General features: G+C 41.2%; 1 protein-coding gene across 4 annotated transcripts; it reads right to left on the bottom strand.

Annotated features, from left to right (window-relative positions):
- Positions 1 to 15,560: 15,560 nt before the first annotated feature.
- On the bottom strand, positions 15,561 to 21,455 carry Dcstamp (dendrocyte expressed seven transmembrane protein). 4 transcript variants are annotated; one of them, XM_020167687.2, is made up of 3 exons: positions 20,427 to 21,455; positions 16,947 to 17,255; positions 15,561 to 16,213 (listed from the first exon to the last, which is right to left on the bottom strand). In XM_020167687.2, exons 1-3 carry the CDS (start codon positions 21,453 to 21,455, stop codon positions 16,139 to 16,141), a joined length of 1,413 nt encoding a protein of 470 aa, XP_020023276.1. In that variant the 3' UTR covers positions 15,561 to 16,138. The 4 variants fall into 4 exon arrangements, with proteins under 4 accessions (XP_020023276.1, XP_073923050.1, XP_073923051.1 ...); XM_074066949.1 differs by having other exon boundaries at positions 16,947 to 17,252; XM_074066950.1 differs by having other exon boundaries at positions 16,947 to 17,087.
- Between the last annotated feature and the right edge of the window lie 2,385 nt (positions 21,456 to 23,840).

The raw sequence follows: 23,840 nt of genomic DNA, 5'->3' as shown, positions 1-23,840 counted from the left end.
TCTTGGCTGTTTCCATAGCTTAGCTATTGTGAATAGTGCTGCAATAAACATGGGTGTGCAGGTGCCTTTGGAATAACCAAACCTCAATTTTTGAGTGACCAACTGTAGACCATTGCATCTGCTCTGCTTACTCTGAAACCAGAGTTTTTGGACCCAAGGCCCAAACTCCCAAGATTCTATATGCTAGGTCCAGCCACCTACCCCTAAACACCAAATAAAGAGGCATGGTGCAGGCAGAGAAAGGACATGCCATAGGATGAGGCAGAATAAGCATTCAGCTCATCCTTAGCCATCTTTGGGATACAGACAGGAATTATAAGTTTAAATAAATAAAGAACTGGAGGCAGGGGACAAAGGTATGCATAGTTAAACAGTTCGGTCACAGGTGTGTTCTGGTTGACCATTATCTCTGTCCAGGAGTGGTTCCAGAGTTGTTATCTGGATTTATTGTCCAGTGGTACCTGCTCCATCCTGAGGAAGGTCTACTCTTGGGGGTAGTTTTTGTTCCTTGTCATGAAGATGTTATCCTGTCTTTTCTGGAATCTAAAGTGATCCCAAAGTGACTATAAAGAGAATGACTTAGAGCAAAGACAGATACAAAAAATTGAGGTGAGATGCCATGCTTTGCTTTTGCTACTAGTCAATTCGTGGGCCAAAGTAAAGAGTCTATCTATGCTTCTCAGCTAAAGCAGTTTAAGTACCTCTTACCTCTACCTCGACCAAAAGAGATGATGTTTGATGTAAAAAAGCAATATGGGTGCAATGAGTATAGTGTGGCTGCAATATGACTGTCAGGCTCAAAAACCCCATCACTCTAGATAGTCAATTTGGAGTGAAAGAAGATGGAGAATGAGAGCAATTATAAATCAGTGGGAGATTTAAAAATAGATTGTTGAGATCACAGTAGTACAGAAGGGCGCCTTAGAAGGGAGGGTGCCAAAAAATGGAGAAAATTATGGTGGTTGAATAGGAAGGTTAACAGTAGCTATGGAGAAGCTGTCACTGGTCCTACAGGAGGTTTTGTTCATTGATGTGCAGAGGATTGGGGTTGGGTAAAAGCTTATGACATGAACATTTCCCATGAATCATGGCACCATCCATATTGAAACTTGCATGCAAAAGCCACATCCAGGAAGAAGTATGGCAGAGCCTGAAAACTGAGCATGAAAACCATATAGAAGACATTGGATTGGAAGGACAAGGACAGTTGTATGAGCTGGACACCACAGGCCAGTTCTGAGGAAGCCCAGACAAAGGTGTGGGAGGAGGTGAGAAAAAGCACAGAGGAGGATGATTACAGATATGGGGACCTGCTACTGGGATGGGGGTGGAGGTCAAGAAAACAGGTTCTGGTTTGGTTTTGTTTGGCGTTTTTTTTTTTGTGTGCTGAGGATCGAGCCCAAGGCCTCATACGTGCTAGGCAGCTGTTCTGCCATTTTGCAGCACCTTTACCTCCTTTACGACAGATTCTGAAAGAACAGGAATCCTGGACATGGTAGCAAGGGAGGAGGAATTGAAGGTACCTTGGACAGAACTAGAACTGCAGGGCAAAGGGGGGGGCTGTTCCAGGAGTAAGACAAATGATGTTCTAGTCTTGCTTCACTAGAGAGCAATTAAGGACAGTGGGCTCCTTGCACCTCTCTGTAACCCCAGTTCCTAGCCCAATGCCTGGCACACAGAAGGCACTCAGTCAGTGTGTGCTGGAGTGAACCAATAAATGAATAGGTTCAAGTTAAAAATGCCCACTTTTGATGTTGACAGCCATTGCTTGGCTTTCTCTCTAATACGAGATAACTAATATGGAGTCCACTCCTGCTGTCCCTCCTAAGAACTGCTGGCCATCTAGCATATCCCTGGCTCTCCTCCCTTCTCTATATGGTGCATAAGCTCCTGATGGTTGTGTTCCACTTAGTGGCTCGTTTCCATGGCAACTTACTTCTACTTTTCACCATTCTCAATCTGCCTTTAGTTACTAGGTAGGCATTGCTGTATCTTATTCAAAATTCTAACCATGACAGCTCCCAGCCATGTTTACATCCTGTCCTGATACAGAATGTCTTAAATTAAAAGAACATTGTCTCCTCAAAAATTCACTTTAAACATGCATTTAAGTACATTAAAGCATTATCTTTACAAAACTATATAGAATTTTTCCACAACTTGCTTGCCAAGAAACAACTTTCCCATCAGTCATTTTCACTGACTCTTTTCAAAACTGGTTTCTCCAGGCATGTTGAAAACCAAAGAGACCCTTGCCTCTAAAAATAATGTCAGTCTTAAACTTTCACCCACATCTGTGGACTCTACCTTGTCCTGGTCACTGTCATGATCAGACTACCAGCAGTCTCCCCATCACTAGTTATGAAGACTTGACTTTCATCCCAACCACATACAGGAATAAGAGTCACTGTAAAGATTCAGTCTTATTTTAATAAGTCTTTTTTTTTTTTTTTTTTGTTAACTGGCTCATTTGTGTTTTCTAAGCTCTGGCATGGTTTTTATCACCTTAATGATGGTGAGTCTGCTGACCCATTCTTAGACTTTATCTTGCTCCACTCCTACAGTGAATTTGGACCACAGTGTTTTTTTCAGTAGTAAACTTATAGGAGTTTTAAGAAAACTTGGATGAGGCCCATAAGCCCTGGTTGAATATCAACCCATCTTTCCAAAATGAGTTTCCACATTTTCTACCAGAACTTTGTGCCACATGTTTACTTCTCACAGCTAGTGTGGTTAGGTGTCCTTGGACCTATTCCTTACTTGAGTCTTAACCACCATTTCTTGCTTTTCCATAAAGCACTATATTAATTCCTACATTGGTTTTCCTCACTAATAAGCCTTCTATAGGCTCAGCTCAGGGTATTGCTGAGGTCTTCTGTGTGGGTCCTTTCCTCAATGTCCCAAGAGCCTCCAAGGCAGACCATTTATTGTGGCTAAGGGATATTGTCAGCTCCCTAGGACAACTGTTCTCTGACTGCATAAAAGCTCAGTACTGATGTCTCCTTTTACTGTTTGCATTGACAGCTCATGGGTGCCAGAAAATATGTGAGTATACCTGGAAAAGGCATTTTCTGAAGGTTTGATTCTACATGGTGCATGCGGTGATATTTGTAGGGCAGCATCTTTGCTGGTCATTCACTGTATTGGGTGAATTCTGTTCCCCCAAAAGAGACGTTCAATTCCTAATCCCAGTTCTTCATATAGTCAGCCCTTCCTGTTTATGGGTTCCCATTCTGTAGATTCAGCCAACTTCAGATCAAAAGTATTTGAAAGAAATCCTGTCTGTACTAAATATAACCATACTAATAATCAGTCTCACAACTATTTACAGAGCCAATTCCACGGTATCAAATACTAGAGTAATCCAGAGATAATTTAAAGTTTACAGGAGGATTTCTAGGAAATAGGTAACTACCATGTCATTTTATGTAAGGAGCTTGTACATCTGAGGATTTTAGTGTCCTTGGGGTCCTGGAACCAATCCCCTGTGGATACTATAAGATGACTATTTGGAAGTAGGATATGTACAGATTTCATCAGTTAAAATGAGGTTATCCTGGATTATGGTGGGCTCAAATCCAGTGACTGTCATTCTTATAGGAAGAGAAAATATTTGGCACAGAAGGAAGACAGCCACGGGAAGACAGAGGCAGAAACTGAAGTTATACTGTCATCAGTGAAGGATACCAATGACTGCTGGCAGCCACAGGAGAGCAGAAGAGAGAAGGAGAGATTCTTCTGCAGAGATTTTGGTGGTAGCACAGTACTGTTGACACCTTGAATTAGGCTTTTAGCCTTCAGAACTGTCAGAGGATCAACTTCTGTTGTTTAAGCTGCCCAGTTTGTGGCCATTTATGACAGCAGACCTAGGAAACAAATACATTCAGTAACTATACAACAAGATAAAAGTAAGAAGTTTGAATTCTCTGGAATCTTTTGCCTTCAAAGTTCAATTCTCCCAAGGATAAATAGGACTCTTCCCTGTTTGTTTCTCAGGTGATAACACTTTCTTTTGGACATGAGGAAAAAAATATTAGAGATTCTTCCTCCCTTGATAGTCAGTAACATAGTTGACCATTATACATTAGACACTTGAGATTTCAGATACTGCCTAAATATCCGCAGCTCTTCCTGGATATGCATGCCTAAAATCCTGGTGTGAGGCTACTTGAGAGCCATCTCCACCCTGCCTTAAACCTTTGGACCCTCTTTACATGACTTGGACATGATTACCCAGCTTGATTCATTGACCTACAAGAACAGCAGGAAATTGGAGAGTTGTCTGTGATAAGCAATGATTATAAGTCTTCACAGCACATTCTTCTCCAGGGAAAATTTCTGAACAAAGTACTTTTAAATTATTTTTCTGTTTCGTTTTTTAGAGAAACAATCCCAGAACTGACGGATGATAACTGGAACATGCTAAGAACATGATGACCTTTGGTGACAGCCAACACTGGCAGGAGGGGAAGGAGGAGATTTAAGGAATGCTGCTGCAATCACATTAGTTAGGGGTTAGATACAAGCTGAGTTACAAGTAAAGCTGACTTCTATCCTGAGAAAATCACCAAAATATTTGGATCACTAATTGCTGTAGGGAATTGATCTTAGAGATCACGAAGGGTAAGAAAGAGGGATGAGAATGAGGATCTTTTAGGTTCACAGGCTGATAGCATTGGGTAGAATTCTCAAGGTCAATGCCTTCACTGAAGCTAACTCATCCAAACTTCCAAAGATAGTTAAATCGGAATCCAGAACTCTTATGTTAAAAAATTCCCATACTCTTTCCAAATTAGAATCTAAGGATGGGAAAATTGGGAAGTTTTTGACCATAAGATCTAGTTAGAATCCCATTTTAGAGTTGGTAACATACAAGTTACCCAAAGCATAATGGGACAAAGACCACAAACCAAACAGAGTTCTCTATTTTTGAAAATTAATACCCACGTTTATTTCTAATATTTAAAGATTAGGCAAGTTCCCATAATAATCTGTCTGTTCTGGGAAAAGTCAGTGGATCTCTGGGAAACTGAGCAAAGGTCACCCTCCTTTCCAATGGCGCATGTGTGGTTTGGTTTGCCTTGATTTACTTGTTTGGTTTCACTAATTTGTATCATCTGCCTGGCCATGTAGACCTGTAGTTTGTAACCCCTGGAATGGGGAAAGAAAAGTAGAGTCTCATAGCCCAGGCAGGGGCAGAAGAATGGGGAACCAAGAATAAGAGCCTAAGAACTGAGGTCACAGAAGCAAAAGGTCCTTTCCAAAAGCCTGAAACAGAGTTTTTGTCTATTTTTAAATGAAGGAACAGGATGTGGGAACCAAAAAAGTGGTCAGTTCTCCAAAAGGGCACAATGGAGATGACTTAGGCAAAGCATCCTCTTTTCCTATTTTTAACTAGATGGCAGAGCTGCGTCAGAGGACTTGGCTGCTGACTAATCCTGTTGAGGCATCTTTCTCTGAATTGTATAAATGCCATCCACATAGGTTAAAGAACATTTGAGGAAAAAAAACAAACCTGTAAAGACTGCTGCACACAGGACATCTTATAAATACTGTGCTGTGTGGGCTCGGGTGTTCTGAGCCACAGCTCTCTGGAAGTTGTCTAGGATTTCATGATTGAGTGACATAGACATTCAAAGAGAAAAATCATTTGTTTAAGTTGAATTAATACCCAGTGTTTTTTGTTTTGTTTTGTTTTGTTTCATTGCACCTTAAAGCAAGGGATGTTTTTAGGGTAGATCATAAGGAGAATTATGCTGACTTTTCAGCAAAACAATTTTCTCATTACACAGACCACCCTGCACCAGGACTAGGCGTTTGATTATTAAAAAAAGAATCCAGAATGAGAGCAAAGGACTTCATAGACAAGAGTCATATCATAATGGCAAGAATTTAGTGTCACCTGAGCCCTAAGTGATCCTGGACTGCAGCTCCTCCCATTTTACTGATGGGGAAATGGAAGGGGCCCCTGCTCCAGCCCTTGTCCTTCACAAATGGCATGCCACCTGACTCCCCATTGCCAGGGTCTGTGTCTGTGCCTGGGGGCTTAGTTCCCAGGCAGGGAAAGTCCTTGCAGCAGCCCAGAGTGCCAGAGAAAGGAACACTGCCTGGAAGCACAAATGCCCTACAGCCACAGGGGCTGTGTTGGTGATAAATACCTTCCAGTGGACTGACCAGCAGGCATTTGTTCTGCAAGCTGCTTAACATGCTGGGGCAGAGAACACTCAGAAGTTAATGATGTTGTAATGTGGCTTCGTGTGTGTGTGTGTGTGTGTGTGTGTGTGTGTGTGTGGCTTATGTACATATATAGGAATGTATATGCCACTGTTCCTCTGTCAGTTGTGGACTTCAACCAACCGTGGATTGGAAGTATTAGAGGGAAAAAAATTGCATCTGTATTCAACACATTGAGACTTTTTTTGGTATCATGATTCTCTAAGCAATATCGTACAAATTCTTCCATGGCACTTACATATAAGTAATCTAGAGATGATTTAAAGTATTCAGGAGGATGTGTGCAGGTTATACGCACCATTTTATGTAAGGGACTTGGACATCCTTAGATTCTGGTAGCTGTGGAAACTCCTGGAATCGATCTCATGGGATGATTGCCCCTTATACAATGTTTACATGTATACCACATAAATAATGTATACATGATGTGTAATGTATCATTTATGTGTTTTCATTATTTATAATACTTTCTATTTATGGAAGATATACTTTTCCCACTTATATTGCCGTTATAAAGTTTCCTTTTAGAATAAAGTTATTTAGGTAAAAATGTTGAGGTAATTTAAAGGACATTTAAGTAAATATAGAGCAGGGCCTATGTCAATATGCTTAAAAAACATGGTGTTTATGTGTGAATGACTGAAGTTAGGGAACTGTGACATTAGAGGGTGTCTTATATTTGGGTACCCTCTTGCCCAGAAATAACAGGGCATATGGACTGACCTCAAAGAGAAGTTAAATTGTATTACAAAATAAGCCATTTCATGGGTTTATTCTCTTGGTGTTCTACATGGAGTAGTCTTAGAACTTTTTTCTGGCCCAGGTTTTCACCTGTTCATTCAACATGTGTGTATATGTTTAGAAGGTGCTATGCTGTGCATTTATTGAGAGGCTGTGACTGTACTAATTGCTGTACTACATAAGAAAGAAATAAAATACATAGTCCCTGTTCACAGAAAAGTTAAAATCTAGTTGGGAAGCAATGTGATGTTAAACCATATAAATTCAGAGGAATGAGCTATTACTGTAAGTTTGGGTGACTTGAGAAGTTTTAATTCATTTGCTCTTAGAAATGGAAAAAGAATAATAAAACCAACAACAAAAACTAGAGGTGTTCCAAGCCTGGCTTGGGGGTTCACGTCTGTAATCCTAGCTGCTCAGGAGGTGGAGATTGGGAGGATCGTGGTTCCAAGCCAGCAGTGGCATGGTGGCTTGTGCCTGTCATCCCAGCTACAAGGGAAGCATGAGTAGGAAGACCATGCACCAGGCTGACCCTGTGGCAAAAATTCAAGACACTACTCAAAAAATAATCAACTCAAAAAAGGGCTCAAGTGGTAGAGCACCTGCCTAGCAAGTGCACAAATTCCTGAATTCAAACCCTAATACCACCAAAAAAAAAAAAAAAAAAAACCCAAACAAACAAAAACCTAGGATGTTCTAGCCTGGTAACTTCCTGCTTTGTTTTTTTTTTTAGATCCCTCAGGTGCCTCAGAAACTGCCAAGGTGAAGGGTAGGAAGGAAGGACGGTTTTGGCCACCCACCTCTACTTCAACCAAGGGTAACACTGTTGTGATTGAACTGGAAACTGGTACTCCAAAGAGTTTTTTAGACAAAGGGATCTTCTGCTTAAAAAAAGCAATGAACAAAGAAGTTCGAAAAAAAGTTTCAAATTGTGTCCAACTCCATCGATTTTCAGATTAAAAAAAAAAACTGAGCTCCAGTTAGATTAAATGACAATTGCCAGTTCCCAGGCAGAGTCTGTGACAGAGCCGGGACAAGACCCCACTCACAAACTCCCACCATGAACCTGAACAGCATTGTGTCTGAGGAAGCAGAAATCTGAGGACAGGTGGAAGCAGAGGGAGTCCCGAGGGAGAGAATGGCAGGGTTAGGGGGTGAAGGGAAGGTTTTGCCAACAGGGAAGTTGAGGAAGCAGAGGTGTGAGGAGGGAAAAGCAGGTGACTCAGCTGGGCCAGATGCAAAGTTTTTGATCATCAGGAAGGCTGGGGCAGAGAAAGAAGGAAAATGGAGGACAGGAGGGATAGGCTGGGGTCAGATTGGATGGCAACTTGAACACCTGCCAGGGGAATGCCAACTCCCTGGGGGATAGGAGCCGGATCTCCAGCTAGGAAATCACATCATGTACCAGCCAGGCTTTGCAAGGCAGCATGGGAGGGAAGGTCTGTGTTCAAATCCTGCTTCCAGAACACACCAAGTCCATGTGCCTCAGTTTCCTGGTGTATAAAACTTCAATAGCTTCAGAATGTCCTTCAGAGGTTTTGGTGAAGGTTAAATTAAATAATACACTTTTAAATGGTGTCTCAAACATACTAAGGGCACTGATAGCTGTTATGACATCTTCTGTGAAGAGCTGAATCAGGTCAGGAGAGAGAAGCACCTGGCAGCAGTGTCTGAATTACAAGTCAGTTCTTCCAACTTTGAATTCAGCATCCTGTCATCCTGTGATTTGAAGCAATGTATTTATTTTCTAGAACATATTAGCATTCCCATTTGCAAAACATAGCACACTTACTGTTTCAATACCAACATCTCCACAATGGTTTCCTTTTTAAAAGCAATTTTGATTGGTTTCTTTCACCCCTAATTAATATATCTCATTTACAGTGAGTGCATCGCTTGCTTTGAAAAAGCAGCACTTTCATTTTTTCAGGTCGTCAGTCTCTGACAACCCAGTCTGGCTTTAAACCATATGAAATTACATGTGACATTTAGAATTGAATAACTGCTCTGATTGCTTCTTTGTGTCTGTGAAGAAAATAATATTTATTTTGACCTAGCGTTATCTTTTCCCTTTTTCATCAAATAAATCATACTTATGATCTGAGAGCTTCTGTTGATCAACCTTGAAAGAACAAACCAATCAAACACTGCGACTTGGGTCACAGTGAGTTCTTGGCTGTCTCCAGGAGACTCTGTCACCAAAAGAATCCTAACTTCAAGGGAGGGCGACTTCCTCAGAGATTCTTTAGCTCAACTCTCAAAAATGGAGCTCAGAGGTGTCTCAAAAACTGAACTCAGAGATGAATTGACTTGCAAAGTCATCCAGCTAGTTTCAGATAAAGATTTTGAATCTATATTTCCTCCCTCTTCCCCCTCCCCTTCAGAATCTCCATTGCATCACGTCCTGCATCAACTTGTGCATTTCTCTAAAGTCTTTCTGCATTATGGGATAAACTGCAGCCTGCATGTCAAATCTCACTTACCACTTGCTTTTGTAAATAAAGCTTTATTGGAACGCAGACATGTCCATTAATTTACTTATCGTCAATGGCTGCCTTATCACTACAATGGCAGAGGTGAGTGGTTGCAACAGAGACCATATGACTGCAAAGCCTAAAATAGTTACTATTTGGCCCTGCACAGAAAAAGTTTGCCAGTCTCTGTTGTATATCAAGCCTGGTTGAAGTCACACTTTGCTGTTTTTACTTGTTTTGTATTAGATTCTATTGTAAAAGTTAAAAAAAAAAAAGAACTTCTAGACAGGGAACAGTAAGAAAGAAGAAAGAAAAAAGAAGGAGACTTCATTCAGCTATCTAATTTGGAATAGAGAATGTTCTAGACACTTCACATATCATTCCATTTATTTCCCAAAAAATGCTATGTGAACGATAGGTCAAGCCCCTTAAATCAAAGTTCAAAAAAATAGATCTATCCTGCTTAAATTTATATTATTAATAATTAGAGAAAGATTTTAAATCCAGCCCTCCACATCCTAAAAATCTCTGAATTTTTTCTGTTATATCGTGTGATTTTCATAGCCAGGTTACCTTCCATTTTAAAAAAAATGTGATCTACCATCATCTAAATGGAAATAGCTTAACTTAAAAAACAATATTTGGGGCCCGGCATGGTGACTCATGCCTGTAATCCCAGCTATCCAGGAGGCAGAGATCAAGAGGATCATTGTTTAGAGATAGCTAGGGTTAAAAATTAGTGAGACCCCATCTTAACAAACAAGCTGGGTGTAGTGATATGCACCTATGATACCAGCTGTGTGGGAGGCCTAGCAAAAATGACTAACAGAAAAATAACTAAAGCAAAAAAGGGCCGGGGGGGGGGTGGCTTACGTGATAAAGAGCCTTTCTTGCAAGTATGAAACAGAGTTCAAACCCCAGTATCACCAAAATAATAATAATTAATAATATTTTGTTATTAAATAATATTTAATACCTATAGGAAACACTGATTCCTGGTATCGTTGCAGGTTTGGCTTTTGCTTGGGCGCGCATTTGTACAGACGGGTGAGCTGCACTGCAGAATCTGAGGACAATGTATTTCTTGACAGGCAATTAGCATTTTGCATTATCAGAGAAACAATGGCTCAGGAACAGGTAGGTGGAAGTCCTTTGTGAATATCCACAGTTAATTACATAGATGTCATCTAGATGTGCTTTTATTTAACCAACAAGTCCTCGTCTCCAAGGCTTGCTGAAATTCTCTACATTAGTGCTCCTCAAAGTGGCCTAATTGTCCAAATCACTCATGAAGTTCTCTAGCATACAGATTATCAGAATCCTCCCCCAGCTACCTAAGTCAGAATGTCAGGGTTTCAGTTTGGGAATCTGCAATTTTATTTTCTTAAACTCTGTCAGTCAGTTTTAGGACCCATTTCTCTAGGGAACAGGTGGGCGACCGAGGGCTACATCTTTGTCTCCTGCCTTCCTGGTCCTACTGCTGCTCTCTAGGCTGTCCACTTCCTGAGACCCATGCTGTGGTCAGTGAACACCTCAGTCCTTGTCTTTGCTAAATGAGGCTGAGGGGAGGGATGGGACACCTCACACACCACACAGTGTATTTCTTCTGCATCCAGGAGAGTGGTGCAAACACTTTCCACTTTAACTGCAGACACTGTAGCTAGCTATACTTTTATTTCTGTCACTGTCATTTTCACTTTCCTTTTGCATTTTTACAAACTGCTGCAATGACAAATCCAAACCCTGACTTTTGCCTGCCCTCTGAGTATCCAGATGAAATTCACACACATACTGAAAATTTGGAAGATACAAACAATGTTGCCTCTATCCTGTTACTCATTCCCTTTGCTCTCCAGCTTTAAAAAGTGTGATCACAACCACTGTGGATTAAAACCAAAAGGGGCTTTGAACCAGGACATGTGGGAGTCTCAGCTATATGTTAATTTAAATCTTTCCTTTGCATAGTGTCAGGGTGATCTAACCCTAATGTAACAGGCTTTTCAGTATACATTCCACCCCCACTCATTTGATCAGCCAATTTCTCTCTCTTCCATAGCATAATTTAAGTAATTGACCTCAATTGTGTGTATTGAGAAATCACTATTACTAGCTTTGGGTGAGAAAGCGAATTCCTATTCCCTTCAAGTAAGAAATGTGTTTCTCTGTCTTAGGTGAATTAAGACAAAAATATATGAAGTGTGAAGACTTGAATATATCCCATATTTTAATTATGATTGATTAGGCTCTGCAGAGAAAGAAGATAAGAGGAGGAACAATAACGTCTAACATCCCAAGCAGAACAAAGAAAGAAATCTATTTCTATGAAAGTGCTTAGCATGACTACATCTTACTCTCAAAAAGAAACTCAACTAACAGCAAATATGGAGAATGGCACTAAAAGACCCTAGCAAAATATGGTCACCAAATTGGGATTCGTGAGATGAGAAATGGGGACTTAGACTTTAATGAAATAGACTTTCTTTCATAGACCATTAAAAGTAAAGATAAAAAAAGAAAGCTTTATGAAATTATCTTGGACAGGATCTTTCTGCCTGTACAAGATTAACAGAGCACAACTCACAATAGATGTCTCAAGGAATTTAATTCACCATTCATTTAAATCTAAAGTGGATAAGCTGCAATTAAATAAGCATTTTATGTCCAAGTTAGATTGGCCATAATGAGCAAGTCTAAATCCTGTTTTCAAGATCAAAACTGCCTTTTGTGACAGCACCTTCTTATCATCTGCCTTTCCCAGGGAGGAGCCCTTCAGATGAAGGGCAAATTGTGTAACTTGCTAAAAGTCATTGGAAACAAGAGATTGCTGCTTTTGAAAGGTAGATTTGAGCTCAAGGAAATGAAGACCCTTTACCGTTGCCTGTGGTGCCCTTCCTACAGAGAAGAGCATGAACTGTATATTTGTGATAAGAGAGGCAGAGACCCCAGACACAGTGGCCTAACACTGCTTGTCCTGTACCCTTGACACTTATCTAAAGCCACATATATTTTTATTGATTAGATTGGAAGTGTCCTAACGGCAGGGGCCAAGGTGAACTTCTGGACATCACTAGCCTAGCACCTTCTGTTTCAATGTTTGCTCTAGATGTTGCTGATGTTGGCTAGGTAATTAACTAATAGGAATTACAAGCTTAAAAGCAACCAATTCTCTCTAAAAACTGACCCATTTAATTCTTTTCATGGGTCGATTAATTAATGTGGGGTCATTCTCTTCTCTGTAAAAAAATAAATAAAAAATGAATACACACATTCATACATTATATAAGTTTATTAATGCATACATTTATTTGTTTAGAAGATGCAGGAGTTGGGGATGTAGCTCAGTAGTAGAGTGCTTGCCTAGCATGCAAGAGGCCCCACTTTCAATCCCCAGTACAGCAAAAACAAACAAACACACACAAAAAACATTGTGAAGCATAAAACATCAATGTTTACACAAATCGAAATTACAAATGCATCTTTGCCTTCTCCAAACCTTTTTTGTTTGCAACTCATACCAATGGTATGAGCATTTACCCAAGCGTGGGCTTAGAACTGACCCTACACAATGTTAGTGATTATTACAGATACAATTATTCCATGGTCTAATTCTGGGTGACACAGGTAAAAGATATCTCCTTATTATAGAGTTTCTCAAAGATTTTTTGCATTATCCCAATCTGCCTTATGAATTTCATGTAAATCTACTATAATGTTCTCCACATCCATCTTTTTATGAAAGAGCAGAGGGGCTGGCTGAATCAGACACATTTCTAATGTAGGCTCCTGCTGTTAATGAAACTTCACCACTGAAGACCTGTAGTTAGAAGAGTCCTTGGAGCAGTGATTCTCAATTCTAGCTGTCCATTAGATCACCACAGATCTTTAAACGTGCCCATGCCAGGGCCCATCCCAGAAGAGTGACCTCAGAGTCTCTGGGTTCATAGAAGTTTTAAAACCATAGAGGTTTAGAACTCCACTCACATGCCTTAGGAATTACTGCTTGGGACCACGTTGGGAACCACTGATCATGCAAGTTGATCTCTCCATTCTTAACTGACTTAAGCCAAGTCAATAGACTCCCACAAATCTGCATTGTAATTCTATGACATGCTAAGGACTTACCTGGCCTGCCCACACCTCATTCTCATAACAATAAAAATAGAGATAATAGCTTGTAGGGGATTGATCAAGGAAAAAGTCATAACCTTGAGAGGCACTAACACAATAAGCTTTGTCAGGTGGCTCTTGGATAAGGCTGTGTGGAGGAGGAGGTCTCTCATAACATGTGACCACCCAGAGGCATCAAGGCAGTTCCACCCAACAGAGAAGTGGTTAAGAGAACTACCCCCATCCCTACCCCAGAGAGAGAAGGATTGAGGGAACAGGTTGCATACCTGGGTGAGTTTGCTTAGCAGCATGGCTAGAACTGCCAGGGCTGTCGTGGGCAATTGTCTTAGAACCACAAAGCTATTTCTTATTGATTGCCAACAGATGTGTGGTGAGATTTCTAAGCATATGCAAGGTGGGAAGCCTCTAGAGAGCTAAACATCTACTTACTTGCAGTTATTATTAAAAGAATTGAACATGTGAAAATTTGATACTGGCGAGCAGGCTTTTGAGCTAGTAGGTCTCAGCTGGCAGCGAAGAAATAAACCACTTAGAGGTCACTACACAAAGGCCATTTTTTGACCCATTTCTATAAGATGCCTGCCTTGAAAAGTTATTGAAAGGGTTGATAAAGATGTAGTGCTGTAAGAGGAGTGAAGGTGGCAGGGGTTCTGAAGCCATGGCTGCAGACTGAGGGAGAGAGCCCTGACCATGCTCTGTCCCAGTTTTCAAAGTACCAGCAGGTACTGACTGGTTGTCCTTGGATTCCAACATCTGAGAACCTCTTGGGACCTTGTGAGATCCCACTGAGAGTCAGAGTCACTGTTACCATGGCCCTGCTGAGCTGGGAAATAGTCCTTTCCCCAGCAAGTATTAGGGGAAAGAGATGCATGTAACTGAAAGTCTTCTACAAGGGCACACATCCCAGAGCCTCTGAAGGCAGTCCTTCTTTGGCTCTTCATTTTCTAGAATACTTTTCCTACCTCCCTGAAGTTTCCTGATCTATAAAATGGAAATAACAGTAACACCTACCTCTCAGGGTTGTTGTGAAGCACTAATGAGATAGGATGTGCAAAATGACTACTCTTATGCCAAAACCAAAGTTTATTCCTCAAAAAAAGTAGCTTTTGGTGAGTAGCTGTTCATTATAGTAGGGTTACAATTAAGATTTATAGAAGAAATTGTGAAAATAGAAAATCGCTCTTTGATCACCATGGTAATAATTTTTGTATCTGTGGTTGCTAAAATTAGGGGGTAAAAGTATAATGAGAAACAGGAGGACTGCAGTCTCAAAGTATGTATTTCTCCACAAGATACTTACTGCTTACGAAGGGAAAAATGGTTAATTAATTATAGTGGAAGAAGCCAGTGGATCACACCTTAACCCAATGATCAAAAGTAACTTTCCCCACGGTGACACCTGTGAGCAACATGTGCCTCCTGCTATGGGGCAGGAAGAGGGGCACAGCAGGACTTGTGTAGTATCCTCACTCAAAATGTACCGCTTGGGTTTCATTATGGGAAACATAAGACATTTTACAAAATTGCTGGCCAGTACTCTTCAAAGATACGAAGGTCATGAAAGAAAAAGAAAGCCTGAGGAACCGTTTCTGATTGGATGAGAGTAAGGAAACAGCAAAACCACTTGCAAGTGGGCCTCTGGGTTGAATCAAGGACCAAGAAAGGGTATTAGTGGGGCAGCTGGAAAAAACTAAGTAAGCTCTTTTTCAATATTATTTTTCTGGTTTTGAGAGTTATACTATGATTATGTAACATGATAACATTTGGAGATGATGTTGAAGGGCAAATGGAACACTATACTATTTTTTCATCAACACTATTTTTGCAATTTTTTTGTGAGTCTGCAAGTTTGCAAAATGAAAAGTTAAAAAGTAAAAAATAATGTTAGGGTCAGGCACTGTGGAACACTTCTGTAATCCCAGCTACTCAGGAGGTAGAAATAGGAAGATCATGGTTGGAGGTCAGCTCAGGGATTAGCCTGAGCAAAAGCGCAAGACCCTATCTGAAAAAACAAACTAAAAAAGAAAAAGGACTAGGGGCACAAATGGTAGAGTGCTTGCCTACAAGTGCAAGGCCCTGAATTCAGTACCTAGTAACACCAATTTTTTTTTTTTAATTTCCCCATTCTGGTACTTTCAAGGTGATAGAAACAGTGCTCAAGGAAGTTTTTTCTCCCTCCTGGCTTTATACATGTGTGATCTCTTTGGCATTTGCTGGTGAGACTGTAGTAGAGATTTCAATTGTTTTCTTTTTTCTTTGAATAAACTCTGTGCTGATATTCATCACCAAGGGGCTTGAAGGTAGTCCTGTTGCTCCAGAACGTAGTCCAGATCATGTGTTCTAGAAGAAAGATCACAAAATCATTTACCTCATCCATTTGGCTTTATGCAGTGTGGAGGTATCACCACAGGAAGTAAAGTAGCTCTGCAAATACAACCCCTTGGTAGGACCTTGTGACACAGGCCTCTATAGTTGGGCATGATCAGTGACCATCAACACCATCAACAGTTGACCCAAGGAAGATGGCTGGTGCATGGGGCTGAGTTGCTGATCCGTGTCTCTCATAGATTGTCTTCAGCTGCAGTGTTCATGTGTTTCTTCCTAACTGTTGTCAGGACTGGAAGCCAGAAATGAATCTGAAAAGTGGGTGAATGTACACACGAGTCATTTCAAGGTCCTCTTACATAAACTTTTCATTGTGGAATTACCAGTATTAGGAAAAATTGCATAGGCTTTGAAAGGAATAGAAAAGCTTATCCTTGGGGGTTTTCTTGGTCTCTCATTGGCTATCAACTATTTTCCAATTGTGTAAGTTGTTGAAGGCTGATCACAATGATGCAAATGATTCCTGTCTGTGACACAAATGAATTTTACCCTATAGGGTACGTATTCCTCCATCCTCCCTTGAGGAAGGATGACCCAGTTTGTCGTTCATTAGGCAGATTCATTTTGGTAGCCCTGATAACCGCACACACTGGAGAATGAGCAAATTCTTTGAAGTTTACCGAGTCACAGATACTTCCATATTTTTTCTTTCTCCTTGACTTGGGAAAGAAAATATTACTGAGCATTGTCCTTTAATAGCCAATATAAAGACATTCCCAGTAGCCCCTCTACAATATGAACAAATATACTTCCTTGAAATCAATATTTTGAAAGATATCTGGTAGACTTCTCTGGACCAGCATTCAAGTCACAATGCTAAGAGCCCTAGCCGTGAACATTTGTTATTTTTCCCCAAATGTCCTATCCACTGCTAGGATATAAAAACTGATGTGAAATTGAGGAGTGCTTTGAAATCCTCTTTCCAATTTCTTTTCAAACTCAACACTAGCTTAATTATGGGTTATAACCCCATTTTGGCCTTACCTTTGTAAAGTACAGATTCAATTTCCTTTCGACTTCTCCCTTTGGCTGCTTTGATCTTTTCTTAAGTAGCTTTGCATGTAGGTGTTGGATGCGCTCCCTCTCCACACTGGGGTAGAAGGATGCTGACACCAGGATTTTAAGCTGCATCAGGATGGAGGACAATAGTCCCAGCATCACTAATACCACAAGAATGATACTGAGAAGAATCCATGTCTTGGACAGAAGGAGCCTTGGTGTAGGGATGCAGCTGGGTTCAAATACAGATATGTTAAAGGAAGAATCATGGATGATATCTTGAATTCCTTGCTTCTAAAATGAAAAATTAAAATTATCAATATATATGACATTTTCCCCTTAGTCTCAATACCTCCTTGCAACACACAGCATTTATCTTCAAATATGAAGGGAGCTTTGGCTAGAGGAACTAGTGTTATGTGTGTTATGGTTGGAGCAAAGTAGAAGGGATGCGTCTTATCTGTAAATATGGCAATGTTTTTCAAAGTGGGTTTGTGGGAACATAGATTCCCTTGAGAGAAGTACATCAGATAAGTTGGACTGTTGAAGGCTCTGAGACGAAGGCAGAGAAATCTGTTTAGTCTAACAAATGTAACTGAATGAGCCATTTTCATGGAATACTTCTTTCTACACTTAGGGCATCAGAGAGCTAATGAAAGTGTCCCTGAAGACCTAGGCATACCTGCATGTCAAGACAAGCTCCCTTTCGGCAATCACAAGGTCACAAAGAACTAGATCATGCTCTAAATCAACCTTCTGGATCTTGGGGGTGGGGGTGGATTCTTCTTATTTAATGTATGATATCATTTTTTTAGGTTGATATGTTGATCCTTCAAGTCCCCTTTGCTGAAGGAGACTCTGAAATCTTGTTGGAGGAGGTTTTCAAAATAGAGCATTTTGGGACGAGGTGTGATGTTAACATACACACATATACATGCACACACACAAAATAGAGCATTTTCTCATCTCTCTGGAGGCTTTTCTTCCTGTTTGAAAACAAGAGAACAAACCATTGCCCTTGGCAGACAGACACAGAGAGCAGAAGATGACATTGAGCCACCCAGTCCATCTACCAGCAAGAATAGTGTTTGCTGATTCAGCTCTTTCTTTCCCCTGACCTGGGAAAGTCATTTAATCTCTCGGTGGATTTGTTTTCTAATTTGGTAAAGCAGGAATTAACGGACCAGACCCTGCCTGTGAATAAACTACTCCCAGTGTAAATTAAACAACTTGGGGATGCAGCATTAACCTTACAGACTGGAATACTTAGTAAGTTATTATCACCCTAGCTCCACAGTGCCCTGGGGCCAGAAAGAAGTAAATGACTAATCAAAAAAAAAAAAAATAGAACCCATATCCATCTTGGATCTATCCCCAAACCTGGGACCATTTCACAAATTTCTAGTCACATCTTTGCCTAACCAGTGGGAAACATTTGAGTTGCCTCTTCTCTCCTCTCCTCTTATTAAAAAGGTAGTCAGTCTACAATTAAATAGAGATTTCAGTCCCCAGAGCAAAGGCATGCATTCTTTTTAATACTACTGAAGAAACAAACACATCGATTGAGTCAGTGAGGAGCAATACTGCAATGAGCAAGCAGCGGGTGTTCAGTCTGGAAGAAGCTATTTAGTGTCGAAATCTAACTGGGGATTTTGCAGTTGAGAGTCAGGGCTTCAGAAAGATTGAGTCAACATTTTTGTTTGGGCTTGGTGGAGGGTAATGTAGAAGACAAATTCACTCTTTCAAAATGCCAGGCAATATTCTAAATGGTACCCCAATGATTTAAAACATGTTTACTTCTCTTAAGTAAACGATTTGCTAAGACAGTGTTGAGTAATGGACGCAAGGCAGGCTCTGGTGTCAGATAGTCCTGAAAAGTTAATTTAGTCAAGTGCTGGGCACTTGAAGGTGTTCAATAACTAGAAACTATGGCTATTTTTACCTCCAATGCCCACCCATAGAGCTAGCTTAACTTGGATCATTTCCCATCTGCATTTAAAACATTTATCTAAAATTGTATGAAAGTGAGAGAAATATTGGCAAAACCTTGAGCCAATGTTTCTCTTCCTTTGAATTCTCCTTTGCAAATCTGCTGCAAGAGAGAAGGCCAGGAGCCTCCAAGGGCATTCTAGGATCAGCACAGGGCATTGCCAGTCACATGGAAGGAAGTGGCACAGTCTCCCAAGCACAGCAGGAGAGAGTTCAGGAGGCACTCCCACAGCAGTCTCAGACTCACATCTGATCCAGTGCCCACCATCCTGTTGTTGTTTTGTGTGAACATCATGGCCTCCCCTAAAAATGTGAGCCCCACAATGGGGCCATTGCAGTCTAGACATCATCACAGCAGAGCCTAAAGGTGAGTGTGTCAGGAAGTTCTCATTGGAAATCTTGGGGATTTTAAGGGAAGGCAGAACTTGCTTTTCTCCTCCTCTGTGTAAACAAGTGAGAATTTGAAAAAGGGCATGGGCATTAGATATTGGCAGAAAAAAATACATGAGAAAAGCAAAATGAAGAGAACAAGGGAGAATTGAGAGGGAAAGACAAGAGAGGAGAATAAGGGGAAGGAGAGAGGCCTTTTCCCGCACCACCACCCCTAAGATCAAGCATGTCCAAGATTTTTGCTTGGCATCATTTGAAGCTCTATTTTCATTATTCACCCTGCTCCAAATATCTAGAGCAACAGGGTGCTTGTAATTAACTGAATTCTTCAGGGGCAGTAGAGAGCTCAAAGTAATCAACTCTGAGAAGCAGCCCAGGATTAGGAGGGTAGAAGCCTAGGGACTGGATCTGCTGAGCCAGAAGCAATGAGGAGGAAATATATGAATGGAGCAGGACAATTCAGACACTGAAAGACAGAGACATAGAGGATAGTTTTCAGAGGACAGCGTACAAGTAACCTGGCTGCCATTTTCCGTCTGTGATTTCCCCAGCAGCTGATAAAGAAGGGAGCAAATCAGAAAGGTGGAGAAAGCTATTGGTGTTTTCATCACATTGGACAGTGTACTTAAACCAAGCTTGTATCACATATACATGCGTGCGTGCACATGCACATTTGCTCCACCCAATTCAACTTCAAATTTCCAGAGTTTTGTGGTTTTTTTTTTTTTAAAGGTAAGCATCTGACGATATCCAGATCCTCTGAAATGTCAACCTAATCACAAACTGCCAGAGGGAACAATGGAAAAGAAAAGATAGACGATAGGGTGCACAAAGCCCTCAATCTTCTCTGTTGACACATAGCTGCTAAGAGCTACCCAACTTGTGAAACTAATACAGAATCATACTCTGACACCAGGACTTCAATTTAACCCACCCCTATCATACTCTTTCTATGTGCCAGACACTGTGCCAGGTACCAGTTACCCAAAGGTGAATTAAGACACTGCCTGGACTCAGGAGGTTCCAGATTTTTGCAAGACTGACAAATAGCTTTGATACACTATGGGAAGTGCCTGGAACCCCTACCTCTCTGTGCAGTTTCAAGTGAACCTCAAGCCCCGGCAAGTTTTGGAACTGTTTGCTCATTGAGAAAATGAGCCGATACAGCAGATAGTCCACAGCTGCGAATAGCACCCAGATGAAGAGATGGGTCAGGATGGGGAGGAAAAACAGCCCCAGGTTTTTTCTTTCTTTAGGAGTCAGCCACAAAGATGGGATCACAACATATTTCTTCCGTTCCTTCTTATTCAGTGGGAGAACACAGGGCCTCTGCTGATACCTCTCCTTTTCATCAAACCGAACAAATTGCCTAGTGATGTAGATGTTTTCATACTTCCAGCCATAGGGGCCCAAAAATCGCTTCATGAAGAGACCAGTGCAGAGTAGGATGAGCAGAAGCCCTGCGAGGGTGAGTAGCTTCTGACCCAGGGAAGACAACACCTCTGTCATGGTGATTACATGGTGCAATGCACTCAGGACTTCCCCTTTGGTATCATTTATTTGTGCCTCTAGGGCATGGCTGGGACTAAAAAGAGAGACCACTAGAGTCTGGTTCCAAGAAACAATGTCGTCGAATAGATTCAGTGGAGTGACAAGGCCATAAACCCACTCAAGGGCTTCGATATATTTTTTCAAAAGTGGAAAATGGATGGAAAAGCTCTTTGCCCGTAGATTGCAAGTCATACTGTCCAGGAGACCTCTAAAGTTGTGAAAAATATTTTCCACATGTCCAAAGATCACTATCCCTGTCCCAGCTGCAATCAAAGCATTCCTGCCTTCACGGAGGCCACAAGAGAGAAAGACGAGAAGAACAAAACATCGTACATGCTTGGAGCAGCACAGCAGAACACACAAGATCATGCAGGAGGTGGTGAATGCTATGACGGATGGCAGAAACCAGTAAAAGGCCACAGAGAGAAGGCTCACTGAAATGAAAGCCACGAAGCAGCAAACTCCCAAATGCTGGATAAAGCCCGTCCATCCAGGGCTTCTTGGAAACACATAAGTCTCCCAGATACTTAGGAATATATCAGTGCCAGATGTCCAGATGCCCATGTTCCCTGTGTTCCTAGAAGTGAAAAAGAAACCAATATCAGAAGTTGCTTACGGGTCAGGTGATATTAAAAAAAATGGCCATGATTCTGTCTGCATCTTTCCAGTGGGAGTTCACAGATTTTTCCAAGAGTTGAGAGAGATAGAATCCATTATAAAGTAGGATGTGCTTCTCCAGTCCTTGAATCTGGGCTGGCTTTGGGACTGCTTTGGCCAATAGAAAGTGGCAGGCACCCATGAGCTAGGCCTGAGCCCTCTTTGAGCCCTCCCACTGCCATGTTAACGAGTCCAGCTGTGTTAGTCTCCTCTTGACATGTAACAAATTACAACAAACTTGGTGTTTCCAAAAAACACTTCTTTATTCCTTAGAATTCTGGAGGTCAGGATTCTAAAACGAGTCCACAGGGCTGTGTTTTGTCTGGAGGTTCCAGGGGAGAATCCATTTCCTTCCCTTTCCCAGGTTCTAGAGGAGGCTGTATTCTCTGGCTCATAGACCCTGCTTCTTTCATTTCAAAGCCAGCAAGGTTGCATCTTCCCTCCTCTCTAACCTCTGCTTCTATACTTACCTCTCAATGACTCTGATGTTCTGCCACCCTCTTCAAAGGACCTTGATGATTACATTTGGCCCACCCAGATAATCCAGGATCATCTCCCAATCTCAAAATCCTTGACTTAATCACATCTGTAGAGTTCCTTTCACCACTTAAGGCAATGCATTTGCAGTTTCTGGGCATTACAGAATGGACAGCATTGAGGAAGGATTGGTCAGTCTATCACACCAGTTTGGTCTTCTGGTTCATGAACAGCATTTAAGCAGTCAATTCCACAAACTGAGTCCATGGCTACCCAATTCCCAGCCATGTGAGACAGGTCACCTTGACCAGCATGTCCCCACTTTGTTCACCAGCTCATCACAGACACATAAGGCATAATAAGTGCTGATTTATTTTAAGCTAGTGAATTCTGTGCTAGCCTGTTAGACTGTAATTGTTCATTGACAAAGGCAATGGTACTATATCATGAGCTCTAATACTGGAAACAAACCTTGGGCTGATGGATAGGCTAAAATTTCAATAAACTATATTATGTAAGAGCATTCTTTAATAGTCATCTATTTTCTTGCACTCTAATTTTACAGACCAGAAAGCACACCAAGGGCATCCAAACTTAAATGTGGAGCTGGACTGAGGCCATTGTATTTCTGCTCTGCTTCCCTTGCTTCTTCCTCCTCTGGTCCCACTTTAGGAGTAGATTTCCCCCAAGAAAAACTTACAGGGAAAGTGAGAATATTTTTGTCCCTGAGTTAATCATCCCTTTTTTTCCCCCAGATCTGGAATAATTAGAATGAAGGTGCTATAAGGCTGCCACCGCCCTGTTAGTCATACAGATTTAGGGCTGTGGTGTACTCAGAGAGACTTGGGTTCATTTGAAATAATGCAAAATAAATTTGAGAGTTTTCTCTCTAGATTAACATGAAAATATCTAATGAGCATCATATCATAAGTATAGGATTTTAATGAGGGACATTGATCAATGTTTAAGCACTCTCAAATAAATCCCTTCTCACATATATGATGGGAGTAGATTTATGGAGCAGTTTAATTCAGTTAGAACCAGGGAGTTACAGTGCAGAAACTGGCCAGAGGTGAAAAAAAAATTCTCTTTTTTTGTGTTCAACTGAATGGGTTAGTGAAAGGCAAAAAAAGATGGAGAAAAACAGCAAATTAGGAACAAATGGGTAAATTCCTTCAGCAACAATATAGAGGATTTATAGATCTCTAGGCACATAATCTGAATGGAGACACTCTCAGAACTGGCCTTAACAGAGCCCAAGATCCCACAGGAAAGGGGATTAGAAAGGTCATAAGGATTGGGATCAAGAAAAGGCCATAGCTGTTTCTCCTGCAAGTTTGCTTCCTCTCAGAATCAGGTTGGATGGCAGGTGGGCAGTGTTCATACACAGTCCCCAGGGAAGAGAGAGCCAGTCATCACCTTCTCCTGCACTTCTGACCCTACTCAGACTCCTCCCTCCACGGGTAGGAGGGTTGGCTGATAGGTGGGAAGTGTGCAGAAGGCCCAGCTCTATAGCAGGCCAGGAGCTACTGCCTCTCAATTCAGATGCACCTTGCATTTTCTTTACCATTAGTTTGGGAGGAATGGGAGAGCTTTGAGATTTGGTCCTAAACCATTGTTTGACTGACTGATATACTAATGGGCATTAATTAACTATTATATCCTAGGCAATCTTCATAGCATCCACACACCCTGCTTCCAACCAATAGAGATGGACGCTCTTTGTACTTTACACAGAGGACATTGAGGCTCCTAGCACTTACTGGAATTTGCCAGTAATAACACAGAGTAGATGGTTCAGTGGAATTCATACTT

Source organism: Castor canadensis, chromosome 3 (assembly GCF_047511655.1).
Source record: "Castor canadensis chromosome 3, mCasCan1.hap1v2, whole genome shotgun sequence".
NCBI lineage: Eukaryota > Metazoa > Chordata > Mammalia > Rodentia > Castoridae > Castor > Castor canadensis.
The sequence above is the reverse complement of the archived record's forward strand: the minus strand, read 5'-3'. Positions and strand labels throughout refer to the sequence as shown.

Excerpts from the sequence above, each read along its gene's own strand:
- Dcstamp (XM_020167687.2), bottom strand. The coding sequence starts at position 21,455 with ATGGGCATCTGGACATCTGGCACTGATATATTCCTAAGTATCTGGGAG. Across the intron at positions 17,256-20,426 it reads ACTTGAAACTGCACAGAGAG|AAGCAAGGAATTCAAGATAT; the intron begins GTAGGGGTTCCA and ends TTTTCATTTTAG. Across the intron at positions 16,214-16,946 it reads TGAATCTGTACTTTACAAAG|ATTCATTTCTGGCTTCCAGT; the intron begins GTAAGGCCAAAA and ends CCCACTTTTCAG.